The sequence below is a fragment of the Phragmites australis genome, chromosome 2 (assembly GCF_958298935.1).
Source record: "Phragmites australis chromosome 2, lpPhrAust1.1, whole genome shotgun sequence".
Lineage (NCBI taxonomy): Eukaryota > Viridiplantae > Streptophyta > Magnoliopsida > Poales > Poaceae > Phragmites > Phragmites australis.
Window position 1 is genome coordinate 48265577 of NC_084922.1, and position 27665 is coordinate 48293241.

Genomic DNA, 27665 nt, shown 5'->3' on the forward strand with positions numbered 1-27665 from the left:
TCAACCACGCCGCCCAGCGCAGCCCAGCCCCGCTGTGCCCCCTCCCCGCTACCCCCATCCGATGGGCACCCGAAACCCGACGGGCGCCCAATGAGTTTGGGTCTGGGTTTTCATTTTAATCCGTTTGGGCACTCGGGTTCGGGAAGGGTTAAGACTGACAGGTTTCGGGTCGTGCATGGTTTTGCTCAACCCGGATTCGACCCGACCCATTGCCAGCCCTAACCATACTTCGCTTCTGCACTCGAGCGTGATATCGTGGTTTGGCGTTTGGATGACCACGATACTAAGTTGTCACCGAGGAAAACAACGAAGCCGGACGTAGAGTGACGAGTATTCGGCCATCCAGCCCATTCGAAGTCAGAGTATGCGATCAATTCGTGCGACTGGGAGTGACAAATGTGGAGGCCCATGTGAGACGTGCCACTGACGTAGAGGAGGACTTGTTTGAGAAGGTTCAGGTGGGAGATACGAGGGTCATGCACGAACATGCAGAGCTGCTGAACTACGTGTGAGAGGTCAAGCCGTGTGAGAGTTAGGTATAATGTGCTTTCCAGACTACGGTATTGAGTGGGATCCAGCACCGGAGGAGAATTTGCACTGGATAGTTTCGATTTGCAATCAATGGGAGTGTTACACAGATTGCAGTTGGACATGTTGGCGTGATCTAGGATGTCTAGGGCATACTGTTCTTGTGAAAGGAAGAGGCCACTGAGAGTGGTTTGGACGTGAATGCCAAGGAAATGTTGCAATGGTCCGAGATCCTTCATGGAAAATTTGGAGCGTAACTTGGCGATCAAGGATAGAAGGAAGGGAGTAAAATTAGCTATGAGGATGATATCATCAACATATAGTAAGAGATATGCAGTGTGGGAGCCCGAGTTGTATATGAACAAGGAGGAATCTAGAATTGAAGGGTGGAAACCAAGATTTTTAAGAAAAGTTGTGAAGCGGATGAACCATTGGCGAGGTGCTTGTTCAAGGTCATAAAGGGATTTCTGGAGCTTGCATACATGATTGGGCTTGGAGGGATCAACAAATCCCGAAGGTTGTTGACAGTTGGCAATCTCGGTGAGATTGCCATGGAAAAATGCATTGGAGACGTCTAATTGGTGGATGGGTCATGATAAGGAGGTGGAAATACTGAGGACAATGCGAATGGTGGCTGGTTTTATCACCGGATTAAATGTTTCATTGTCATCAATTCTAGGACATTGAGAGAAACCTCTAACAACCCAATGAGCTTTATAACATGAGAGAGAGCCATCTGGATTTTGCTTATGGTGGAAGATCCACTTTCCTGTGATGATGTTGATGCTAGGAGGAGGTGGAACGAGGCACCAAGTGTGATTGGAGTGTAAAGCGGTGTATTCATCTAGCATTCAGGTGGAGTAGACAGGAATGGATTCCGTGGCAAAGGCACCAGACAGAACGTCGATCAAAGGGGAACGAGATCCAAAGATGAGATAAGATCCGGTGTGGCTATGTGAGCGTCGGGGCGACCTGTGGGCTGACCTGTGGCAAACAGGAAAACATCTTCGTTAAAATTAACATGGCATGAGATAATGACCTTTTGAGTGGATTGGTTGAAGCAATGATACCCTTTGTGGTCCTGGGAGTATCCTAGAAAGACACACGGGGTGGATCGAGGGGATAGTTTGTGTTGCGTGGTGGGGAGGAGGTTCAGGTAGCACAAACAGATGAAAGCTCGGAGATGAGTGTAGGCTGGAGCTTCATGAAAGAGTATGTGATATGGTGTAAGGAAACGGAGAGGAACACATGTAGGGACGAAAGTAGGACGGGAAAATCCTGTCCCGTCCTGCAACCGTTTCCCGTTTTATCCTGACTGTTTCCCTTTTTTCGGTTTTTACATGAGGATGGATGGAAACAGGGCTGAGCTATCCGGAAATAGGGCTGAAAATGAGTGAGGCCTCATCCCGCTCGTTTTTGCGGAATCCCATTTTTATTCTAGATTTACCAGTTTTTGGCCCGTTTTGAAGACATGCGGTCAAGTACTCAAGTGGGCAACATTCATCAATGCAGGAATGTAGCCCAGCTGGCCCACCCATGTGGCCTCCACCCACACCCAGCGCCTAGACAGCAAGCACCCAGATGGCCAGACACAATCACGCAAAAACCCTAGTCGGATTCTCGATGGCTCGGCGCTGCCTTCTTCGCACAGCCGCCATCGCCGCCCGCCACAACAGGCAAGCCGGGACCGTCTACATCAACCCACCTGCCATCACCCATCTACATCGGCCAACTTGACGCTCCTGCCGTCGCCGCCTGCTGTAACCCACCAGCCATCGCCCACCATCGCCCGTATGCATCGGCCCGGCCACCATCATGCGCCACGGAGCCGCCGCCGCCCGACAAGCTGCCGTCCGACAAGCTACCGATGCCGCCTACCAGAGAAGGTCATTGTGGCTCTAAGCCACTAGAGAAGCACTTGGGCTTAGGCCGCTTGCTTCTAGCACCGTCGGCGCCACCTTTTTCAATCAACACCAATAGTTCCACTTCATGTACACCAGATCACCGCCTGTGTCGCCACCTTCTGTCTTGCTAATTTAGTTTGAGGCTTCTAGTTCCTATGGTTGTGTAGATAGTAGCACTTGGGCTCGATTAATTTTCTGTTAGTTACCAGATGGCTTGTAGTTCCTATGGATATCTGTAGACATGAATAACCTCATTACAGCTTGGGATGACCAGATGAGTGTGGTTTAACATATGTTGCAAAGGAAGTTGGTCAGATGGAATTTGAACTAGACATGTTAGATGCAATACATTGAGAATGATTGAAAAAAAAAATTATTGCAAATTGTTTGAATTGGATGACATTTCTTGTTGACACATTATTGCTATGTCAAAATGGCATCAAGGAGCAATGGTTTACGGTATCATGGTAGCTGCCATCGCCCTCATTGATCTTGTTTCTAGTTTAGGTGATACAAAGAATGAATACCAACTATCATGGGTAACAAGCTTTTCATTTTGCTTTATTACTAGCTCTATGTAAACTGTGTAAAACTTCTAATATGAGAAACCAAGTTGATATATGCCTTAATTTATCTTATGTGATGAGTAATTAACGTTTATATGGATTTTATTGGTTAGCATATGCATGGTTATAGACTGCACTATTGATTTTGTCTAACCAAAGTTGAAAAGAATTAGAGTTTGTATCGGTGTCTCAGTGCAGTAAGTTTGCACTCACCGGATAGTTCGGTGTGAGGGTTTTTGACCTTACCGGATAGTCCGGTGTGTGGCAAATGTGAGCACCTGAGCTTTTCAGCGCAGATGCAGAGAAAAAATCATTCACCGGAAGGTCCGGTGTGGGTGAGAGTGATCACTAGACTAATTGTTTCAGAGAAGGGTGCAAATGTGAAAGTCTGGTGTGGTAGCCTCACCGGATGGTCCGATGTGTGCACGGGTGATCACCGAATGCTTCACCGGACAAAGATTTCTAGAGAGGTTGAAAAACTAAGTTTCAGTAAAGATGTACTCACCGAATGGTCCGGTGATAGGCGTGTGAATCGGAGTTTTTCAGTTCTAAGGCAGATGTTGAGGTCTTCACATGATTGTTCGGTGTTGGGATTTTGTGATCACCGAACTAATTTTTCTAGAGAGGAATGCAAACTGGGTTCCAGTGGAGTTGTACTCAGTGGATGGTCTCGTGTTGCACTGGTGTGAATGCCGGACCATCTGGTGTTCACATTTTTATTATGTCTGATCTTTTTCATCTTAATTTTGATTTGGACTAACATGTGATGATGTTATATTGTTCTTGAGATGCATATTTGCTAGTCTCATGGTGTGCATGTGATAGATGCAAATTGACGATCGACGACGAGTGATTAGGGCTAAGCGGGGTGTTTGGTGTCAGAAGATCAATTAGGTCGGACGGAGTCAAGGATGATCCTAACGGTACACATGGAAGTCAAGTAAGGCAAGAGATGAATATTGATGAAGGTGGTATATTGGTAAAGTCAAGCGAAGGGGATGCCGGTGCAAGTGACAAGGCAGGCCGAGGGATTGAGAGCAGGAGAGACCTGCCGACGGTCAAGATCGCAAGATGAAGGATATGTGTCAACATTAGAAGACTTGCTTGAGGTCAAAGCAAGCAGCTGTGAGACACGCCTTAAGAAGCGTGCAAGTCGCTTTCCTGGTTTGGCCACAAAACCGCGGGCGGATGAAGTGCACGTGGCATCATCGTGAAGCTTGCATCGAGGCAAAGCTAAGCCGTGGAGACGCCACAGTCGTTCGATGGATGGAGGAGAAAATGAACCAAAATACCCCCAATGATAGGTAGAAATGTACTACAAGATAGGGGTATTTTGGGAATAATTAAGGAAACTTGAGGGTCAAGTTTACTAGGCTATAAATAGAGGGGTTTGGCTGGTTGGAAAACCACCCTTTTGAGCCACCTATATGAGAACTTTGTGTTAGGGTTTTAGAGGAGATAGAGAGGAGTGCTTAGCCTTTGTAATAGGTGAGTGTTTTGATAAATAAATCTTTGTAATCCGCCTAAAAGGAATGACCTCTTTGAGTAATGAAGTTTAAGTTTTTGCATATGCTTGAATTACCCTCCTTCTAGTTTCTTTCTATTGATTCTCTTGCAAGTTTGCAAGTTCTTGGTGTTTTGTTGTTGATTTTTGTTTTTCTTTTTAGCTGAAATTTCAACACCTTCGGAAGTTGATTTTCTTGATGCTAGAGGCATATAATTACATACACATATATATGTGATGTAGTCTTGAATTCTCTTGCCTCTAGACCATCATCTTGGAGATTTACTTGCCTGGTGATCTCGTCTCTGTTTCGTTCATCTTCAAAGTTGCGAGCTTTTGGGCACAAAGACACATGTAATGGTTTTGAATGGAACATATGGTTCATATTCCATTCGTGAAGTCATATTGCCTTGAAACGTTCCATCTTGTTTTGTCTCTCTAAGTATTTTGCTTTCGCTCAAGTTTTGAGGTGCGTTGGATGATTAAAAATAGTAGAAGGCCATCTATTTCGTAAGTAATTGTTGAGGCACCTATTCACACCCCTTCTAGTCACCACTTTTGGTCCTACACAATCAGACAACTCCTGTTTGTCAGAGAAGCTTATGCTTCATCATCTTCAATTTCCTCATTAATTTGAGTTTGAGTAGGGAACCTTCTCATTTTTAGTTACTAGATGACATGCACTTGTGTGTGTGGCAGTTACTTGGCTGTGTTCTTTGTAAGTGTGGCAGTTACCAGATCAACAACAGTAACTAAACAAATTTGTGATCAAATGGTTTGGATATCTAGCTTGTGCATAGTTGATATGTTCTTTTAAAGCTTCGTCCACTTGAATGTCTAATTTGTTCTATACTTCTATGGCACTTGTATGTTTGATATTCACTTGTATGTGAACTAAAATAAGCATGGCTATATCTCTTATAAACATTTCTCTATTGTTGATTCTGAAATTATCTATGGTTGTATGTGAACTGAAACTAGTTCTAAACATTTTCTAAATAGTAAAAGAGATCGAAGTTTTATTAAATTACATATTCATCTCTCTAGATAATATCATTATCCTTTCAAATAGGCCTATACATATATAGATAGTACACGGTAGTTACACAATTGATACAAGATATAACAGACTATGTGACTTAGGACCGAGACACCGAGTAAGTTGGCCAGGATTGGTGGCGTGCGTTGCGGAGGAGGCGGCGCCTGAAGAACCGATGTAGAGGTGGGAGCCGTTGCTCGACAATCTGCAGCGCACGCTCATGAGCTGTGTCTAAGCTCTCCCCGGATCAGGGCGAAGCTAACCGAACCGAACTGGTGAGCCACCACACGGCGACACGTGGTGTGTGTGAGTACCATGAATCACCGATGCCGGTACATCCGTACATGTGGTGTCCGCGGGCCCGGTGCGCACGTAGCCTACCAGTTCGCGGCGAGCCAGCGCAGTCGGCAGTTCAGGAAGGTATTAGATGTTGCATATCTATACAGAGCCAGGCACAAATCGCTGTGCGCCAAATCCCTTGTATGTACCCTGAGCATGTGCTTATGAATAATGTAGTGGTGATAAATCTAACTCATTTCGTTCCTCAAACCAAACAATTTTGGTCGATGGTAACTGAATTTGGAAATCATCTGGATAAAAACTCTTGATCATATTCTTTTGTATGTAAATGTTGTATTGATTAATGAGTGCATTTGATATATTAGAATTAGTTATCGCTGTTTTGTTGCCTCCAGTAAGTCAAATAAGTGTCCTTTTGAATTAGGAAACAGGGCACAGTACCAGGGCATTGAGGTACTCAACATGCTTGATGAACTCAGCCTTCATGACGAGGTAGCCCTCAGAGACCGAAGTAGGATTCGCTGCCACCACCGTCGCGTACGTGGCCATCATCTTGGACCTCTTGGGCATCGAGTTGGCGATAGAAGTCAGAGGGAGGCGGGGAATGAGGGGGTGAGATGGGGAGGAAGGGAGATGTACGCTTGGGGTTAGAAAAGAAGAGGGTTTTATCAGGTTGTTAGGGTGCCGCCATGGAGAAGGAGAAGTGACGCAAGTGGGCAAAATGGTGGCACGCGCAGGGAGAGGAAGAGGTGAAGGAGTTGTGTGAATGGGTTTATCAAGCAGTGAGGTGGCGGTGTCGGAGGCGGCGGTGGATGCATCGGCACGAAGGCGGAGTTGCTCAATAGATATGGGAGTGGAGGGGGCGAACAGACACGGGCAAAATCAAGAAGCTAGTTTAATTGGACTATCCCAATATGCTTGTGCACTAATCGAACGGTGCCAAACCAAATTGCTGACGTGGAGTAGCTAGGAAGAGTCAAATTTAATAGAATTGAGATTGAATAGATAGATTGGACCTCCGATTCGATCTTCTTCTCTTTTTTTTTCTTTTCGAAAGGAAACACATTTTGTTCCATACATTTGCAAACTACCTCAAGCTCTTTACAAGGAGACTAACATGGCTGGGCTCGGGGTTGTTGCAAGAGATGGGAAGGGTGACTTACTTCTATTGGCAAGGTGGGTTATTTTCTCTTATGCAATTGCAGAGGAGGCGGAGTGGTTGGTATGAAATGAAGGTCTAAATATGACTTTGCGATGGCTATCTCTTCCAGTTATCTTTGAAATGGATTGTTTGTCAATTTGTATTGCATTCAACTCAAGTGAAGGTTGAGATTAAGCATTGTTTTGGAGATTAAAATGGAGTAGCGCATTGTCTTGCGCAGGGTGCATGTAAGGGGATGTCTTCTGCTGTATGACTCAAACACATTCCATCTGTAATCGCATGATCCTCCCTGATAATTGTACTCCATCTTTAAGCTAATAAAATCTCACCTCAGATTGAAAAAAACTCCCTCAAGCTCTATTTGTTAGAGTTAGTTGTCCTTTCCCACCTTACCTATCCTGACCGAACATCAATAAGACGATCCTTAGTAACACATCTAAAACGATAAGTACCATGCCAAGAACTTTCCTAAGTAATAAATCAGGCAGGAGCACGCAAGTGATAGTCATATGCTGGAATGGATTCCATGTGCCAGTGAGACCAAATTGTCATCATTTTCTACTAATTGCGATCTTAATACTAATATTAGGATCTGTTTTGTAGAGCTATATCTAAAAAAATACTAGTTATCTTTAACTTTAAAAATTCTTAGAACCGAAACTATAAACATATTTAGAGCCTTTAGTTTAAACATTTTATTTTTATTTTTATTTTTATCTAAAAATAGATATTCAAACTATCTTCTTTTATCCTATAAATTTAAAATCCTATCTGAATCTCTAAACTGGAAATCTAGTCTTGAGATAAGCATCTCCCTAACCCTCTCTGAGTAGCGGCTAAAGTCGTCCCACGATTTCCACGTGTAGGACAACCAGGTACAACTATGCCACTATGGTCAGAAGCTCATCAGTACAAGCTTATACTACCACTTGTACAATCCCCAATTCGAAAACTGCCCTTCAACCTTAACATTCCACGTCCAACGGTTTGCCGGTCTTGAATCGTTCACCCCGCCGCCGGCCCACCTCCCGGCCCCGCTGCCGGAGTCTGCGTTGACCGCCCACCCTCCGGTAAACGCGCGGTAGGCGCCGCCCTTGCCACCCCGCCGGTAGCCAGAGGGAACCAAGGCCCGGGCCTGGTGAGCCCTCGGGGGCTGCCGCCACCGTCCGATCGCCGCCGCGGCCGTCCCGATCCGCAGGGGGACGAACCGTCCGTGAATTTGGTAAGCAACGGTCGTACTCGGCATCAATGCGGACAAGTAGAGGACGAACTTCTCTTACTCGAATTTGGGGATCTGGCTGCGAGCTCTCGTTCCGCCAACGAAATCCTTCCCCCTTTCACTGCCCCGGACTGTATCCGATTTCATTTTGGTTTTGATGATGTATGATCCGTGTACCTGAGTTTGCTCCTCACTTGGATCTTGCTTCAGCTCAAAGATTTGTCCAGCCGGCGCGATTTTTTTTTTTAATTAGGATAGTTGCATTGTTTATGCGCTTTTGGGTGTTTATAGCGATCTTCTTGGAGGGTTTGCTTGTGCCAGAGCAGGAAGTAGGAAGTATTGCTAAGTTTCTACTGGTGATCGGTAGACGATAGATGTACGGGAAAAGCTGTTACGGTAAGTTGTACTCTGTTCTCATTCCTGATGCTACATTTATAACAAAGTTGGTTCTAATTGGCTTTGGCCATCAAGGATTTGGGACTTACAGAGTAACGTGTTGAGACTAAAAGCATTTCGTGCAAAATTTGCTGCATTGGGGTGAGTTCTGCCAATGCAGAAGCCAACAGCTGTGTGTTATCCCTGAAACTCCAAGGAAAATGTTATTTCTGCTAGCTCAGTAGCTCACGGGTGAATCAGTCAGTTATTCTGGTAACAAGCGCTGGATTTGGGTTTTCTGACAATAATGCTTCTTTGATGTGCTGCATAGTGAGGACTTATTGCGAATTATTACTACGGTACCTGTTTTTGAAAGGAGTAGAAAAATCAGAATACTGTTCTGTGCAAAAACATTGAGCTTGAAACTGTTGCCCATCAGTAATATGGATGCATGATATCATTCCGGCTGGTTTGTGTTATTGATCTCAAACTGTGGTTTTTAGAACAAGCATGTGGTTCGATGTTTAGACTATATTGTATTCAGCTACATTTGCTTAAAAGGAAACTAAATTGTGCCGCAAAGACAATTCTTTAATGGTTTATTTAGAAGAAGCGCATAGAGGTTTTGTTTAGTTTCATATCTGTGCAGCATAAACAGTTTATTCAGCACTCTTCAATTCTCAATAAACTACATTCTTATAAGACGCTGACTTATCATCTTTTGTATAACAGCTACAAGTGCTTCAGCAGTGTAAGTACCCTCCTGTCAACAAATTCCTTTGCCATAAGAAGATAGCACTCATATCATGGCGAAGCCTGGCATTTTAGGCCGTAGGTATGTTCAATGCTTAGAGTTTACGTATTGCACTACTGTCTGGTAACAAATAATGAGTTTTTTTTTTTTTTTGCCGTGCCCATTCTCACGGCATAATTTCCTCTTAATCTTCTGCAGCAGCGTGCCAAGATCAAATGAGGGCATGCGGCTCGTATTCTCAGCAGTTATTGGTGTTATGCTAGGGTACTTGTTTGGCATTTCCTTCCCTACAGTTAACATAACAAAGGTAAAATGGATTATTTTCTTCTCGCGTCTTCTTCTGCCACATGTTCTGTTTAGAGAAAACCTTTACTGGCTGCATTTTGCAGCTTCATTTCCCTTCCAGCATTGTCTCCTATATCGAAGATAGAAACTCTGGCATCACAACCCAAACACTACTGAACCATGCATGGACGTCTGCAGCTAGTCACAGGAAGAACAATTCGGTTTCTAACTCTGATGAAATTCCTAAGGTACTTTTCCAGTCTTATACTTCTGATGATTGCTATGTGCTCATGCTAGTTTTGTGAGTTATGCTCTGCTTATGTTATTTTTTACTTCATTGCCATCAATGTCTTCTGGACCTGTTGTTTTACTGTATTTCTCATGCATAGTGTGTAATTTTCAAGTTCTGAGATTTACATGAAAGCTTTAAATCTAGAGAAAACTCTGCCTACGTTATCCTCCATTTGTTAGTTTGGTTCAATTTATCTCCTTTATTGAAGTATATGACATAATGCACTGAATATACGGTGACTCATCATCGATAACAACTACTTTTCATTTTTATATGGTTAATTCTGCAAAATTGTGTGCTCAGATTTATGTTCCGACAAACCCTAAAGGTGCTGAAAGGCTTCCACCAGGCATTGTTGTGTCTGAAACAGACCTTTATCTCCGGAGATTGTGGGGTGAACCTAGTGAGGTTGGTTATTGTTATTGTTGCTTACTTGCTTCTCTCAGTACATTTATCAAATGATGTCTTTAAAATGAGTTTATTTACATCTTTCTTTTGTGGTGCATTATCTAAACTATATGAACTATACCATCAGGATCTTACTAGACAACCAAGGTACCTGGTTACATTTACAGTTGGATACTCACAGAAGGCAAATATTGATGCAGCCGTGAAAAAGGTAATTCCTTAGACATCTAGCATGCCTAAGCTAAGTAATAGATAAAGTTTGCAACTGATATTGTTAAATTGATTCATGCATCATCATGAACTAGTCACTGTTAAAATATGAAAGTTTAGTTATTGCTACTCATATTCATGTATGTCTTCTCTATTAGTTTTCAGAGAACTTCACAGTTATGTTGTTCCATTATGATGGCCGGACTACTGAATGGGATGAATTTGAGTGGTCAAAAAGGGCCATCCATGTGAGTGTCAGAAAGCAGACTAAATGGTGAGTTATTGTTTTACCGTGTTTGCAACATTCCTGGTCTATGATGTATCTGACTGCCAAAGGGTAACGAATTACTTCTTGTTTGCCTAAGGTGGTATGCCAAACGATTTTTGCATCCTGACATCGTTGCCCGGTATGACTACATATTTATCTGGGACGAGGATCTAGGCGTTGAACATTTCAATGCAGAGGCGTAAGCATTATACCCTTGTTTCCTTTGTCTGTTATTCTAGTATTATCCTGAGGAAGATAATCTCAAAGCAATTTTTTCAGGTACATTGAACTTGTCAGAAAGCATGGTCTGGAGATCTCTCAGCCTGGTTTGGAACCTGATAGAGGTCTGACATGGCAAATGACTAAACGTCGAGGTGATCAGGAAGTCCACAAGTGAGCTACTGAATCAATATTGCTTACCAGTGCATAATTGTCACACACCTATATTAAGTTTCTGGAGTGATATTTTGCTTTTCACAGAGTAACCGAGGAGAGGCCAGGCTGGTGTACCGATCCCCATCTGCCACCATGTGCAGCGTAGGGCCCCAATCGTTTGTCGTCAGATTATTTTACTCTGTCAAAATATATGTATTCACATTCATTTTGATATGCAGATTCGTTGAAATTATGGCAACTGTATTCTCTAGGGATGCATGGCGCTGTGTATGGCATATGATTCAGGTACAGTGCATTAGCTACTCAGCTCTCAGCTTCGTTCAGAATCGGTACGCTTACACACTGTTTTCTACAGAATGACTTGGTGCATGGATGGGGTCTCGATTTTGCTCTTAGGAAATGTGTGGAGGTATTCTTTTCTCCATTATGGATGAGAAATATCACTCTCGTGAAGTGAATTATACATGAATACTAACCTGAAAATTGCAAAGGTCTAGATTGCTGGTTGCATAGAATGTGTTTTAATTTATTTCCCTTGGAGTCCAACCAGTCGTAATTTACTGAGCCGGAATTTTTTTACTTGATGTTATTAAACAGCCAGCTCATGAGAAAATTGGTGTTGTTGATGCCCAGTGGATTGTTCATCAAGCTGTTCCATCACTTGGTAATCAGGTATGTTGACTATTCATGTCACCTCACTTGTACATGTTACACAGCTGCAGTGTTTACTGATCCTGTAACATCTATTCCTGGCAGGGCAAGGCAGAGAATGGAAAAGCACCATGGGAAGGGGTAAGCTAACATTCACTGATTTTGCATATTCTGCACTTTTCATACTGTTAGCTTTCCCATGTGAATGTACTCGGATTTTCTCTTACTGTTTTCTTCACTGTGCCACAGGTAAGAACACGCTGTCGAAAGGAGTGGGGAATGTTTCGAACAAGGTTGGCAGATGCTGAGAAAGCATATTACTTGGAGCACGGGATCACTCCCCTGAATTCGACAGTAGCTTAGCTAAATACAGGCACCTCAGGAGTCATGGCAAGGTTTCTGTTTCGGGAACCTGGCACTTGCATCTACTGTATGCACATCGAAGCAACTGACTCTATAGAGCTGCAGTCCCACGGCCAGATTTGTACAGGCGGCCTCCCAATAATGCCATTGTTGGTCTTAGCCTTGTCCACCTTGTTTTAATCCTAGTGAGAGTAGCTCTTGTGTAAGTAGCTGATTTAGCACGGATCTTGATGTCGATTACTACATACTCTTTTGTGCCTTATTGACCTGTGATGCAATATCGAGGTTGACATTTTTTTTCCTTGTTTTATCATGTAAATTGTTGCCTTGGAACACCTCTCGTGCCATCAGTATCTTCATTTCATTTTCTAGCCAGATAGAATTATACATTGTGCCAGGTGCAGAAGCTTTACAGGCCTGAAATGCTCTGAGCATTTGGTTTCATAGTCAGTTGGAAAGGTCACCCGCGTGGCCACATGGAACATAGTCATAGTTTCATCAACCCTACATTATTTATACCGCAATGTGGATGCTGAATCAGGAAATACGTCTTATTTATTACATACTTACTACTTAGATTATTAAGTTGCAACCAGTGGACACACCAATTTCTCCTACAGGAATCTTTAACGCAAATGAATGACCCTGATAAGAGTATGCATGCACATGTGGAAACCGTTAGATCACGAGCGAAAGGCTTTGATTCGTCGACTGAAATATAGAAAGCTTTCATATGCTTGAAATATAGCACCTCCCCTTTTTTTTTCTTTACCAATGCCACACCCATACATACGGTACAGTGGACGCATATAGAGCGTCAAGTGGGAGTAAGCCAAAACTTTTTAGGGAAAGCCACCTGGTGTACTTTATTGATTAATAAACACAGATACATCGTTCAAGAGCAAAAGAAAGAGAAATCTAAGGGTTCATCGACCCAAGTACAAGATTCTAAAAACAAAAAAATAGACATAGCTAACTCATGCACCGCCACATTGGCTTCCCTTGGACAGTGCCCAAAGCAAACTTTATCAAACCCACTCACCCTCAAGACACAATCTGGAAAATTGCAGAGCTCGTCGTAGCTAAAAACCTACCTTCCTTTAATGTTTGAATTGCCGTTTCACAATCAGACTGAAGCACAATTCTGTGAAGCCCGATCTATTGGGCCAACCAAAGTCCATCTCGCGTAACATATGTTTCAACCATGAAAGTATCAAAGGCGTTGTCGATCTTATAACTCCTCGCAGCTATGAAGCCCCCTTTGTCATCATGGATAACAACTCCAGTAGCACAATCGTTAGTATCCGGATTGAAAGCAGTATCGACATTTATCATATGCATACCTTCCAGCAGACATAACCATCCATCTCGCAGTTTAGCCAGCGGATTCTTGTAGATCCTTGTATAATTCATCACAAGTGCACCAATGGACATAACAATTCTAGGGATTGACTGGACTTGTTCACCATGTGTTAGTTGTCGATGTTCCCACCAAATATACCACATCGTTGTGAAGACAAGTTCACGGACACGAACCTCAGGTATAACTGTTGACTGCTACGTTGATTTAAGCATCTCTTCCAGTACCACAGCGTATGCACAATCAACTGCTAGTGCCTTGTCAACAAGTTCCTCCAGACCAAGCTTCTACCAGATCTTCTCGGCTCGTGTGCATAAGAACAGCATATGACGTGAGCCCTTAAATCCCATCGGGCAAAGAGGGCATTACCCGATTGTAATTACATGCCGGCTGGCCAGAATTCTCAGGTGCGGTACAACGCTATGAAGCACCTTCCATCCAAAAAAAAAATCATTTTTGCAAGGACATTTGATTTCCACAAGTTTTTCCAAACCTCGTTAACCCTGGAACCTCCTACTCCATATTCATGAACAAATCCATGCCTGAATTTGTGAAGCCATTCACCAGATTTAACAGTAAACAAACCGTTTTGGAATGTGCCATGCAACGAAGTCTTCTCTGTTCGGATGCAAGTGGGAGTAAACCATTATTGACGCACGATCAATTAGGTCATCACCATATTGTTTAAGTTGCACTCCAGGCATGCATGCGAGGTCCGTGGTGGTCCGCATGCTCCTTGGCCAGCGAAGAGCGCCAGCGGCGGCGCGACACGCGACGCGTTTGTGAACGTGTCTCGGCCTGCGGTGGGGTATGGTCTGCGATGCCGCGCGCCGTTGCGTGCGCCGCTCGGAGGTGAGCAGAAGCAATGCTGCACCGGGCTAGAATCTCTGGCTTTAACCTGGGTTCTAGCCTTCTAGGAGGTTGGTTGAGACGTTGAGTTGAGCCTAACTTTGGAGCTGGTCAGAGGTCCCTTCAATGGCGTCTGTTTCCAGCATCTGCCAGGCCCGGCCCTGGGGGCGGGGCAACGGGGCAGTGGCCCCGGGCCCCCAACCTGCTCCTCTTCTCCGAGAGCTCCGGCCGCCAGGCTGCCATTGGTGCGTGAGTGCGTCGTTGCTTCCTGATCTTGTCTACGTATTGTGTGTCTGATGTGTTTGGAGAAGAAGACAAACGAAGAGGTATGGGCCTTAGGGGCTATTGATTGGCCGGTTAGGCTAGCCTAGCGGTATTGATTAATGGAGAAAAGCTCAGCCTAAGGAATCCATCCACTTCTACTTGCTGACCTTATTAGGCTTACCTTCTGCGTTGTGAGGCCCTCCACTCTCCTTCAACTAAGGCAGCACAACTCCTCTCAATCAACAAGTGCTGAGCTGAATTAGTTACACTTATAAGTAGAAACCTAGAACTTGCTATGCATGATGAATTGAAAACACAATTGTCCCAAAGCCCAAGCCTTGCCGTCTCTAGCCGTCGGAGCAGGTACGCCAGGGTAAGAGGTTGTAGAAGGTGGTGCGTCAGGCTCTGGGCCGCGAGCAAGCGTGTTCCAGGTTTTTTTTTTTCTGAGTAAACTGATAATTGTTGTCTATAATTTTATATTGCTTTACGTATGCTAGAATTTTCTTTTTTCGCAAAACTTAAAAAACTCGATATATTACCTAAATACGATTGAGTGCCTAATTTTACGGTATTTAGATGCTCATATTGTGTTTATGCTTAGTGGTGGGCCGGGCCTCTACCTTTTGTTTCGCCCCGGGCCTCCAATATGTCAGGACCGGCCCTGGCATCTGCTCGTCTGTCTCACAGAGCTAATCAAGAATAAATGGCGCGGACATTGGTTGATGCGTGTTTGGGCAGCTGCGAGGGCTCCAGAAGGAAGGGGAAGGACACAGGGGATGGCTGGAACGCGGCGGCGCTCCGGCGAGCAACGACGTGAAGTGTAGGTGCCGTTTCTTGCTCTACGCCAGGGGGTGCTCGTTCCTTGCAAGTTGCAAACACCAACCACCAACTCTCGGGGCTCTTGACCACGCTATCTTGGTCGCTGCAAGCTGGTGGCTGCGAGGCCGGTAGGAGGAATGGGAGGGCAGTTAAGAACTGTCTGAGTGCGGTGGCGGTCCGGCGAGCCGAACCGAGAACCGGCGGAGGCGTTTGTTTCGACCCAAGGTGGTCGTTATTTCAACTACGGATCGGATGGTCGGTATGTCAAATACCGTCCACCCCTTGGGTATAGAAACCCGTCCGATCGGACATGTGTGGCCCAGATTAGCATTGCGAAAGGCGACTTCCTCCTCAGGCTCGGATGCCGGAGGCCATGTGTTAGGAACTCGCCTGAGGAACGACGAGAACTACGTTACCGGCGAGCCCACGGCCAACACACAAACTCACGCGAACACAGAGGACACGATCTCGTTTTGGTGCTGTCAAACTTAACTACTTTTCCAGACTCTATTGCTTTGCTTATATAGACAATTACAAGGAAACAAATCATGGCCTCCAATCAGGCCGACACATGCACAATCATGCGCCTAAACTAACCAAATACAGTAAAGGCTAATCTTGCACACAAGGATTACACTCAACAATCTCCTCCTAAGCCTTGTTGTGCTCGCTATTTACATCGAACAGGTCGATCTTGGGGCGAAGCTCGTGAAATTTGACTCTGCCGAGAGGTTTTGTCAGAATGTCACCGAGTTGTTCTTCACTCCTGATGAAATCCACATCGATCAGGCCATTGTCTGCAGACTCCCGGACTAAGTGATACTTCACTTCAATGTGCTTGCTTTATCCATGGAGTACCGGGTTCTTGATCAAAGCAATGGCAGACTTATTGTCCACCTTCAGCATCGGTATGCTCGGCGTAGACCCTTGCACTTCAGTTAACACCCGAGCGAGCCACAATGCCTGACAAGCAGCATTTGTAGCTGCTATATACTCTGCCTCACAGCTGGATTGTGCCACAACCTTCTGCTTCATGGACTACCAGGTAATTGGACTGCTGGCCAAGAAGAAGATCACCCCAGTTGTGCTTTTCCTAGCATCAACATCACCAGCGAAATCAGCATCACTGAACCCTGTCAGCTGTGCCTGATTCTCCTTCTTCCTTCCAAACCAAAGTCCCCAATTGCTGGTTCCCGCCACATAGCGAAGAATACGCTTGACTGCTGCAAGATGATCCTCCCGTGGCTCCTCCAAGAACCGGCTCACATACCCAACAGCAAATGCAAGATCGGGGCGAGTGTTAACAAGATACCTCAGACTCCCGACGATGCTCCTGTAGGCAGTAGCGTCCACCAGCGGCTTAGAGCTCTGCTTGCTTAATTTCAGCCACGGCTCCATGGGCACCTGACTGGGATTGCATCCCGTCATGCCGCTTCTCTCCAGAAGCTTGACAGCGTAGGCACCTTGGCTAAGCGAGATTCCGCTCGCGCTCTGCTTCACCTCAATGCCGAGGTAGTAGTGAAGCAGGCCGAGGTCGCTCATCTTGAATGCGGCCGACGTCTCCTTTTTGAACAGCTTGATGTCGTCGCAGCTGGCGCCGGTGATCACCAGATCGTCGACGTACACCCCGACCACCAGCTGCGCGTCTCCGTTCCGCCTGACGTAGATGGCGTGCTCCGATGGACTCCTCCTGAAGCCGAGCGACACCAGCGTGTCGTCCAGCTTCGCGTTCCAGGCTCGTGGAGCTTGGTGTAGCCCGTACAGAGCCTTCTGCAGCTTGAGCACCTTGTGCTCCTTTTCGGCGATGACGAATCCAGCCGGCTGCTCCACATACACCTCCTCCTGCAGGTCGCCGTTGAGGAACGCCGATTTGACGTCCATGTGGTGCACCTCCCACCCCTCGTGCGCCGCAAGGGCGATGAGCAGGCGCACCGAGTCCAGCCGCGCTACCGGCGCGAACACTTCATCGTAGTCGATGCCGTGCCGCTGTGCGTAACCCTTCACCACGAGGCGCGCCTTGTGCTTGGCCACTGCCCCGTGCTCGTCCCTCTTCACCTTGAACACCCACTTCAACCCGATCGCCTGGCAACCAGGTGGAAGATCGGTGAGGGACCAAGTCTTGTTGTCTTCGATCGACTCCATCTCCTCCACCATCGCCTTCCTCCAGCTCAGGCTGCATTCTGCTTCGGCAAACGAAACAGGTTCGTCAGAGCTCACCACATGCAGCTCCTCCGCTACCAGCGCCCGTGGTGCAAACCCAAGCGGCGACGCCGACCCGATGATGTTGTTGATCTTGCGGAAACGAAGTGGGGCATCCTCGTCGTGGTCTGCGTCCAGATTGTCGCCGTTCTCTCCTGGCGGCGAGGCATACTCCACTGCCTGCGCCTCACCTGAGCCTCCTGGCGTCTCACCTCCAGCAGCATGTGGCGACGGTGGCAGTGTCAGCTCATCATTTGGCACCGCAGCTCCAGGTGCGTCGACGGCGCCCTCGGCCTCCGAAGACGTCTGGTTCACGATGGAGTACTCCACCGTGAAGACATCGTCGTCTCCACCCGTCGTGCCGTTGTCGCCGCCCATGCCCCAGTCCCACTGGGCTTGCTCGTCGAACACCACATCCCGCGTCACATGGACGTTCTTCGCAACGGGGTCGTAGGCGCGGTACGCCTTCGTTCCGCGTTCATAACCGATGAAGATCATCTTGCGGCCTCTGTCCTCCAGCTTCTTGAGGTGAGGCATCATGTTCCGGACGTAGACGATGCAGCCGAACGTCTTGAGGTGGTGCACGGCTGGCTTCTTCCCGTGCCATGCCTCGAACGGAGTCATCCCGTCCACGCTCTTCGTCGGGCACCTATTCAGCACATACACCGCAGTACTCACTGCCTCGCCCCAGAACCACCCAGGGAGCCCTTTCGCCTTGAGCTTGCTTCTTGCCGCTGCCACCACCGTGCCATTCCAGCGTTCGACCACGCCGTTCTGTTGTGGACTGTAGGGCGTGGTGTGTTGGCGATGAACTCCTTCCGCCGCGCAGTACTTGGCGAATTCGGTGGAGGTGAACTCACCACCACGATCAGTGCGGAGCGCCCTCAGCTTGCGCCGGACTCGCCTTCCGCCCGCGCCTGGATCTCCTTGATGGCAGCCGCTGCACGATCCTTGGAAGGAATCGCGGCTACCCACATGTACCTGCTGAGGTCGTCCACTAGCAACAAGAAGTACTTGTTGCCCCTCGGAGTTGCCGGCGTAATGGGACCACACAGGTCGCCGTGCACCAAGTCCAGGAGCTCCCGCGCCCGGTACTCTGCTTGCGCCGGGAAAGAGGTGCGTCTCTGCTTCCCCGCTTGGCAAGCCTCGCACACCCGCTCCACATGGCCGATCTCCGGCAATCCCCGAACCAGCTCCTCCCGAGCCAGTTTCTGCAGCGCCGCCATGTTGACATGGCCGAGGCGCGCGTGCCATCGCCAGGCCTCCTCGTCGTCGCGCGTCTCCAGGCAAACCGGCGTCGCCATCTTGATGTTGAGCACGTACAGCCGGTTCCCCGCGCACGTCACCTTCGCCAGTAGCCGACCGCCGGGCTCCCGGATCCGCATGACCCCGGTGTCGATGTCGATCTTGTACCCGACCTCATCGAGCTGCCCGATGCTCATGATGTTTGTCGTCAACCGGGGAATGAAATAGACCCCGGAAAACGATCGAGTCCCACCGGTCTTCCATACGAATGTGACCGTTCCACGGCCCTCGATCTGCGCCACCGAGTCGTCGCCGAACCGTACCGTCCCCAGCACCTCCTTGTTGAGATCCGCGAACGCCGCCTGACACCCAGACATGTGGTTGGTAGCCCCGGTGTCCAGGACCCATGTCTTGGCGTCGCGGTCTTCTTCTTCTCCGAGGTGGGCGAACACCTTCTCCTCCCTCAGCTGGATCTGGGCACCCACCGCCGTCGGTGATGGGGGCGGCGGCGCTAGCAAGGTGCTCACGGGAATGGGTGAGGCCTTCACAAGCAGCAGCGAGGCCTCTTCTTCTTCTTGTGTGACATGGGCCTGCTCCTTCTTGGGCTTCAAGCGGCACTCACAGGCCCAATGGCCCAGCTTCCCGTATCTCCTGCATTTATCACTAGTGGGCTTACCAAACTGGGGCAGCGGCCCACTTGACGACGGGCCTCCGCGCCCACGGCCGCGCCCGCGTCTGCCTCCGCGACGCGCTAATCTGCCACCGGAGCCCACACCGGAGTGGTTCTCCGTGTCGCGCTTCTTCCGCCGCGCGTCCCACTCCTCCTCCGTGAGGTACAGCCTCCCGTCGTGCTGCAACGACGCTGGTGGTTCTTCGAACGAATCCTCCGCGGCCTTCAACCGCCCCGTCAGATCCGCGACGGAGAGCAGTGTTGTGATCGCGAGAACGATCTGCTTGAACCGCGATGGGACGCTGCGGACGATCTTCTCCACGATCTTGACCTCCTCCACCACCTCGCCTAGCGTGGCGAGGGTCGCAGCCATGCCTTGAAGGCGCAGCGCGTAGTCCTCAACGGTCTCGCCGTCGTTGAACGTCGCTAAGTCGAACTTCTGCCGGAGATGTACCGCGGCGGACTTCTTCATGCGTTCATCACCGACCCGCATCTTCGAGATGGCCTCCCACACCTCCTTCGCCGTCTTCTTGTCGGCGATCGACGACACCATCTCCGGTGGCACCGCACTGCAGAGGGCGTCGAGCGCCATCATCTCCTCCTGCTGATCGGCGCCCCTGGTCTCGATGACGTTCCAGAGCGCCCGCGCCTTCAACTTCACCTTCATCAGGAGCGCCCAATCGGAGTAATTGGTCTTGGTGAGGACGGGATAGCTACTCCCGCCGCCCACCTCACGAATCACCCGCTGGATCACGACGCCGTCCATCGAAGTGCTGTCGGCGGGCTTCTTCTGGTCACCCATCGAGTCCTTGCTCGAAAACGGCTCTGATGCCACTTGTTAGGAACTCGCCTGAGGAACGACGAGAACTACGTCGCCGGCGAGCCCACGGCCAACACACAAACTCACGCGAACACAGAGAACACGATCTCGTTTTGGTGCTGTCAAACTTGACTACTTTTCTAGACTCTATTGCTTTGCTTATATGGACAATTACAAGGAAACAAATCATGGCCTCCAATCAGGCCGACACATACGAGATCTGTCGTCTATTACAATTACTATTACTTTTAAATTTTTTTCAAGTAGCATGCGCCTCCTCCGCGCAGTAGCCCCTCCGAGTAGTACGCCATGGTGGTGTCAAGTTGATGTGTAGCAGTGAACGACCTGGGTGTGTTACTGTGTTGTGCGTTGTGCAATGTTGAGACCTGATCGATGCTGGCCGGATACATGGATTGCCTTAGTAACGACGTGCATGAGTGGAGCAGGGAATTTGTTCTGAAAGATACCTGCTCGCACTGCTTTTTGCCGGGCCGTGCCACCTGCCCGTCCGGATCGAAGAAGGAAGAAAAATCGAGACACATTTCTGCCGTCCTATGTCCAGGAAATTTGTATCGAGGTAAAAAGCTTCAAGCTAGCTAAGGGCAGAGAGCAGCCGTATGTACTAGAAGTATGGATTGAAGCGAAGTAGAGTGTAAATGGAATAAGAAAAGGCATGAATGCTATGCAGATTTGTCGACAAGAAAACTAAACTAATAAATGGCCGACTATTAACAGCTTTCATAAGAACAAGTTGATAAATATAATTGGACATGCAAAAGCAACAAATACAAATAAATTGATAGAAAAATCAACTATTGCCCAACCGTTTGGGCGTAACTTTTTTTTTTAACATAATAGGCAGATCTCCATGTTCATTTAAAAAATATAATCTTGCGCATGACAAGTAAATATGGTTACATGAATTGAATGAAAGAGCTAACCCAGCTGGACAAACCACTGGGATACATAATTCTGCGCATAAGAATTGATATTCAATTTCGTGGAGAAAATCAAGCGATTTTTTATACTCTGTCAATATATTTGATATATGGGACTTGCTAAAATACAGGCGCCTGAAAACTATTTATTTCTCGATCGATAAGACATTCGATTAAGATGTGAGCATCCACTAATCTTCTTCTCTCTCCTCCTTGCTTTCTTTGCAGCTCTTGTCTCTGACCGCGCTCCTACCATCGGATCTGCGGCCACCGCCCCTACCACGCTAACTTGGCTCCACCAGAATAATCTCCTCTCGCCCCTATCCTAGCATAGCCTATCTGTCGGTACGGTTGTCCTCCACCACCTCACTTGCCACGCCCGCCACCGCCATCGGCTTCCCTGTCGTCCCGCAACTTCCCTCTAAGACTAGAGATGCAGAATTCCGCCGCAAAATAAGATGACGTTCACACCTATCGCCTGAAAAACATCTCGTTTTCAAGCGCATGGAGTTTAGGAAGAATGTTAATAAAATGGCTAAGGCATCTATTATGCTTCTTCGCTGCCCATTTTTGGTAAATGGAAACTATTCTAGCCTTTTGTATTGTGGGATGCATACAACCATGATTTTTATTATATTACCTCACCTTATAGCTGGAAGTTGGATAGAATAAAAACAACTTAATACCACACGAATATGAAAATTAACCCACACATAGCTTATTACTAAACCGTCATCTATTCTTAGCGAAAAAGTCATGATCCAGGATTGCTTATTTAGCACCATTTATGTTCAGTTAGACAGACGATCATTGGAATTTCTGGGGCATCTGCAGACAAATATGTTCCTTTTCATTTTGAGGAACGGTAAAAATGTTACTCAAGATTACAAATTAAAATCAATACTCAGGATCGATGGGTCATTTTGAGTTTTGTGCATCCAGCCTTCAAACCATTGATATTACTATGGTCCTCTCTTTTTTTAAAAAAAAATGAATGCCTCCCCTTTTGCTAGGTAGAGATATTTCCGTTTTCCAGTCACCAGGTGGTACTTCTGTAAGCTTCTATATGCGCCCCTGCTGCAGAATTTAGAGTGAAGCAGAGCAACATTGGCCCTGGATTCGTGTTCCCATGGATTGACAAGTTATGAATTCCAGTGTTTTGAATGGTCATCATCGTCGTTCATCAGATAATATTGTAAGCATGTAGCTGGTAGCAGTTCAAGGTTGTACAACCGTACTTAGTTGCCTAGTGAGTGGTGACTGTTCTATAACCCACTACTACAAATTAAAATCTTATTTCTTTCATCTTTATTATTATCGGTTCAGTAAGAACTGATAATAATGGAGTATAATATCAACTCATAAGTGATAACAGATGAGCATTCATTGGTCCCTTATAAACCAACCGCAAAGGAGTTATCTATAGTGGTGACCGTAACAAAATGCATGCAGCGCTCATGCATACTACTCATACCCTACATATTCTTGCGCCAGATGTACGTATAAATTTGAGTATATCAATCTCGGTTTATAGTTTGATATATATAAATCACAAGTTTACATTCGAATTAGATGGACACAGCAATACGTGTAGGTAGTACGGAGAAGCTTTATTCAGGTCCCGAGATTATTTCCGTAGTTCGTACAGAAGCTGCGTGCATGCACGCCAGCCAAGTACATACACATACATACGGTATGACCTTGCACAAATTTATACACACATATGGGCACGCACGTACGTACGTACGTGGTACGTGCCCCGGTCCAAGCATATACGTACGTACGTACGATATGGAGCCGCGTGGAGCTGATCAGTCAGCCCTGACGACGAGGCTCTCCTTGCGCTCGTGGAACTCACCGGTGCAGGTGTTCACGTCCTCCTCGAACTTGGTCTCGCGCGCCTCGAAGTGGCCGGAGCCATGGCCTTGGTGGCCCCTGCCGCCGGCGCGTGAGACCTTGTCAACCTCCTGGAACGTCTCCTTGACAACGTGCTGCTGGACGCCACCGCCGCCGTGGCAGCCGAAGCCGGCGGCCGGGTTGGCCACCGACCTCACCTCCTCCGAGCTGTAGTCCACCTCCTGGTAGTGCGCCATGGCGATGCTTGGTTTTATGTAGTGTCTGTGTCTTCAAGTGCTTGCGAAATGTATGGGATTTGAGTGCTGGATGCTAGGGCTGGGTGCGCTTTTATAGCGTCGAGGTGCATGAGTGGAGGAAGGAATCTGTTCATCTAATTCGAATTAAACACATAGAGAGAGAGACAGACAGACAGGCCTGTGTGCAACACTGCAACTGCTTTAATGTGTGCATTCTTCTCCGCTTTTTTAAGCATTGATCTAGAAGTATTTGGATTGTATTTGCTAGGACAGAAATGGGGCGGCTGAGTGCCTCTGGATATAGGACAAAAGAAGTATCTTTTCAAGTTTATATACTGTTAAATTTCATTCTATTGAGGATATTTTCAGGAAAAAAGCACTAGTTCAGACATTCGGTGAGTGTGGCAAGGGTGGAAAATAAGAGAAAACCCATTCATCTAATGAGCATATGTACGAGTTCTGATATCCATCATAATCCAGGTAACATTTGCCATCCCATGGCTGCTTGTTTGTAGATCTGTGAATTCAATTCCAGTAAAAAAAATCACGCCTGATATATAATTACCAAGCAAAGTGCAAATCGACTCATCTCAAGTGCTCTTGTAGATCACCTTCGATAAAAGTCACCAGCAGGTAAGAATATGCTTGTCGCTTTTTTTTAGGGAAATATGCTTATCACTTGGTAAGTGGGAATATATACTTGCGTCTTGGCCTGCACCGCAGCACTTCAGTTGCGATCGAGACTGGAAGCCGCCTTACCACCTGATAGCGCGCCGCCTATGGGTGAAAAAGAATCACAGTTCGTTCAGGATGTGAACATCCTAAGATTCCAAGACGCGATGCAATGCATCGGCCTGCTTCAATTTCCATTCGAGCAGCCATTCCTGACAAGCCGCCGTTGGTTTCAGGCTTACGCCACGTCAAGAATCTGGCAAAGGGTTTCATGACAGTAATTCACACGGTCCTAAGTCGTGACATCAACAAGGTTATGTGTCGACAATGCTACAAACGAAAACAGAAACCCAGAGAGACAATTTATCATAAGCAGACACCAGTCATTGGAAGGACTCGAGCACTCAAGAAATAATTGCTAGGAAGGGTGCATAAAGCTGCTACTTTTAAATACTTTTAAGCCGTACGTATATGCTATGATTCATACGTTACATTGGCACAACTCAAACAAATTCAGGCATCGCCATGTTTAAGGACTCTTGATGGCTTGGAACCAAATCCTCCTCTCTACTTGTTTTTCTGGTGTTTTCGCCATCTTCCACTCTTGTCATGTGGCTGGCTTGAACCGCCATCATCTTTCCTCATCTCCCTCGAGGAAGGACTATAAGTGAGTCAGAGTTAATGCCTCTTCCTTTTCTTGCTTTTCTGGTGTGTCTTCCGTTTTCCACTCTTGGCATGGGGCTTGCTTGAACCGCCATCCTCCTCCTTGTCTCCATCAAACAGCATGTTCATTCCAAGGTCAAAACCATCAGCTAGGCCTCCTAACCTGAGGAAGAATCAGACACCAGATGATTGTGTAAACTGGATATGAAGGAAAATTGAAAATCACAAAGGATGAACCCAATCTAGAGTTATATTTGTAGCTGACCAAACCCATTTGTTAATGTAACTAACTGCTTGTTCTTACACAGGAAATAAACAGTAGCAAAGATCAAGCGTATCAACTCTGAATATCAAACCTACCCATGAAGTTGCCTCTTGATTTGTTTTTCAATCTGCTTATCACGTTTGGTTACTGGAGCTCGAGTGAACAGATCCTCTTCTTGTTTCTCTTGCTGCTCTCTCTGTCGCATGTACTTTACAAATTCCTTGCTTTCATCGCCCACCGTTTCCTTCCACTGTAATATTGCATAGATAGATAATTTAGCTTGAAATAGAAAATAGTAGTAACGTCGACATCCAAGCTAATTTACTAATGATGCCAATGCGAAAATAGACAAACCTCTTCAGGCCTATCAGCAGCATCATTTATTATCTCTTTAAGGTAAGGATTTTCCGCTGCCATTCGTGCTATCGCTTTATCTCTCCTCAAAGCTTGTTTATGGTGCTTATCCTCATCATCCATGCTGGCAGGCATAAATTTTGGAGGACGGTAAATACCATCATTGACCTGAATCCAAACAATCATACATCAGGCATAAAGAGTTGTACAAACTGAACATGCAACTGAGAAATGAACAATACTGTTCTGAAGAATACTGGACCTAAATGATACTAGTGTTGACGAAAATATTGCACTTAGCACTCTCTAGCTATCCCGAACTTATGGAAAGAATGAAATAATCTTTAAAACGTGGCAATTATGCATCTCAGAAATGTTGAACAAGATTCGCAGGTTACAAGGTTAGAAATTTGTTTCAAATATGTCAGACAGGCTTAATGTGATTATACCAAATTCCGCATTAAAGGAATGTTGATCCCTTATCGAACTAACAACTACGTTACAAAGAACAGCCTATATTGGCAGCAAAGATAGGTATATTTGGTCCTAATGTGAATCATATATAATTACCGATTCATGCCTGGGCTAAACCAACTGAACAATGCTACATTTCAATATTCTATGTGCAGACAAGTTAGTTAATACAATTTTGCAAAGTAACATTCAAGTATGTGAGCCGTGCACACACAAAAGGAAGCATCTGACATCTCTTTACCAAATGTAACAAATATACAAGAACAGTTAGGAGTTGAAAAACATCACCTGCCCATCAGGAGCAGACTTTGTGTCCATCATATCTGGGTTTGGCCGATACTTAAGCAGGTCTTCCTCATCCGAATGCTCATCCTTCCCCTTCACCTCTGCATTTGGTGCCTTCTCTTGAGCAGCTGCACCATCAGCTGCATTGGTGAGCTTCTGGATTTGGTACTCCGCCTTCTTGTCAATGGGGCGTATCTACCAAACCACATTAAACAGAACATCATCTTTAGTTCACCAACTATATCAAGGCAGGCAACTGAACAATCAACACCAGAGGCACAAGCACACCTTCTCTAGAAAAAGCCTGATCTCGACAAGGCTCCTCACGACAGGGTGGCCATCCACGGAGAGACCCTTGGCCTTGCGGAGTAGGTAGTAGACGATGTCCTGGCAGTAGCCGATGAGCAGGTGGTTCTTCGCTTCTAGGTACCCGATCCCATTGGACGTCGGCAGCTGATTCTCCTTCACCTAGAGAAAAAGAACACAATTCACACCAAACCAACAGGATGGCGAACCAAGCTTCATTCCATCGTCGTCCCAAAATTCGTTGGTCAAAAAAATCGACATCACTTCGTGAAAGGCGAGAGAGGTGGGGTTGTGGGAAGCTTGCAAGGGGAAGAGAGGTGAGTAGAGTACCTTCCGCGTGAGGGCCTCAACCTTTCCCCTGACGAGGTCGAGCCCGTCCTTCATCTCCTTGAGGGCGGCCAGCAGCTTCGGCGCGTCGTCTCTGCAAGCAACCAACGCCGGGTCAATTTTTTTCTGAGATTTTCGATTGCTCTCGCCGTGGGGGAGGCGTCCGAAGAGGAAGCTTACCGTACGAGGATTTCAACCTTCCTCTCGCTGCCCGCTTCCGCGGCGGCAGCTGCCATGGGAGGCGAATCCGCGAAAAGGACCGTGTCTTGCGGCGGATCTGCGTCAGGAGAGGGCGGCTTCCGCGGCGCGGGTCGTGGAGTTGGCTGGCGACGGCGCGGCGCCTCGTGGCGATGGCGCAGGGGCGGAGGCGGCGCTGGGGTTTAGGGGAGGGAGGGCTCGGTGGTAGGGCTGCGATATTGGGCTGCCCGTGAGGTATAATATTTTTTTTACGGAAATAGAGTTGGGCTTTTCTACGAAGAAGAAGAATTCATGCAGAATTTTATATATTTTTTCAAAATTTTCAAGTTACATACCCGTTTTAAATATAATGAAGTTGTTGAATGGGTGATGATAGGGTAGACTTCATGTTGAATGGGCGACGGTATGATAGGCTTTATTTTTAAAATAGGCATATAATTTTGAAAATTTTAGAAAAAATATATAAAAAGTTCAATTCATGGCACGGTCATTGTTAACCGATTCCAGTTCAGGTTCGGCCGAACGGGAAATTCTGCAACAAATTTTGTAGAGGACTCTTCAACTGTTAGAGGAAATTTCCGTATTTTAGTCGAAGCCAGATCGCTGATCTAGGTATCAAAAAAAAAAAAAAGCATAGCCA

The 27665-nt window shown here is 46.7% G+C and overlaps 3 protein-coding genes across 4 annotated transcripts; 1 reads left to right on the plus strand and 2 right to left on the minus strand.

Annotated features, from left to right (window-relative positions):
• The first annotated feature begins 7906 nt into the window (after positions 1-7906).
• Positions 7907-12559, plus strand: LOC133909426 (uncharacterized). 2 transcript variants are annotated; one of them, XM_062351852.1, is made up of 15 exons: positions 7907-8225; positions 9330-9432; positions 9550-9658; positions 9741-9884; positions 10232-10336; positions 10464-10547; positions 10705-10820; positions 10912-11013; positions 11094-11207; positions 11295-11351; positions 11429-11495; positions 11566-11619; positions 11808-11882; positions 11967-12002; positions 12111-12559. In XM_062351852.1, the coding sequence occupies exons 2-15, from the start codon at positions 9404-9406 to the stop codon at positions 12222-12224; spliced, it is 1206 nt and encodes a 401-aa protein (XP_062207836.1). In that variant the 5' UTR covers positions 7907-8225; positions 9330-9403; the 3' UTR covers positions 12225-12559. The 2 variants fall into 2 exon arrangements, with proteins under 2 accessions (XP_062207836.1, XP_062207837.1); XM_062351853.1 differs by lacking the exon at positions 7907-8225 and adding an exon at positions 8238-8618.
• Positions 12560-22977: 10418 nt separating this feature from the next.
• On the minus strand, positions 22978-23554 carry LOC133909427 (uncharacterized). The gene has a single exon (XM_062351855.1). The coding sequence runs from the start codon at positions 23479-23481 to the stop codon at positions 23200-23202; it is 282 nt and encodes a 93-aa protein (XP_062207839.1). The 5' UTR covers positions 23482-23554; the 3' UTR covers positions 22978-23199.
• Positions 23555-24492: 938 nt separating this feature from the next.
• Positions 24493-27274, minus strand: LOC133909429 (uncharacterized). Its single transcript, XM_062351857.1, has 7 exons — positions 27008-27274; positions 26831-26921; positions 26483-26662; positions 26198-26389; positions 25436-25603; positions 25177-25331; positions 24493-24979 (listed from the first exon to the last, which is right to left on the minus strand). The coding sequence occupies exons 1-7, from the start codon at positions 27061-27063 to the stop codon at positions 24832-24834; spliced, it is 990 nt and encodes a 329-aa protein (XP_062207841.1). The 5' UTR covers positions 27064-27274; the 3' UTR covers positions 24493-24831.
• Positions 27275-27665: the final 391 nt, after the last annotated feature.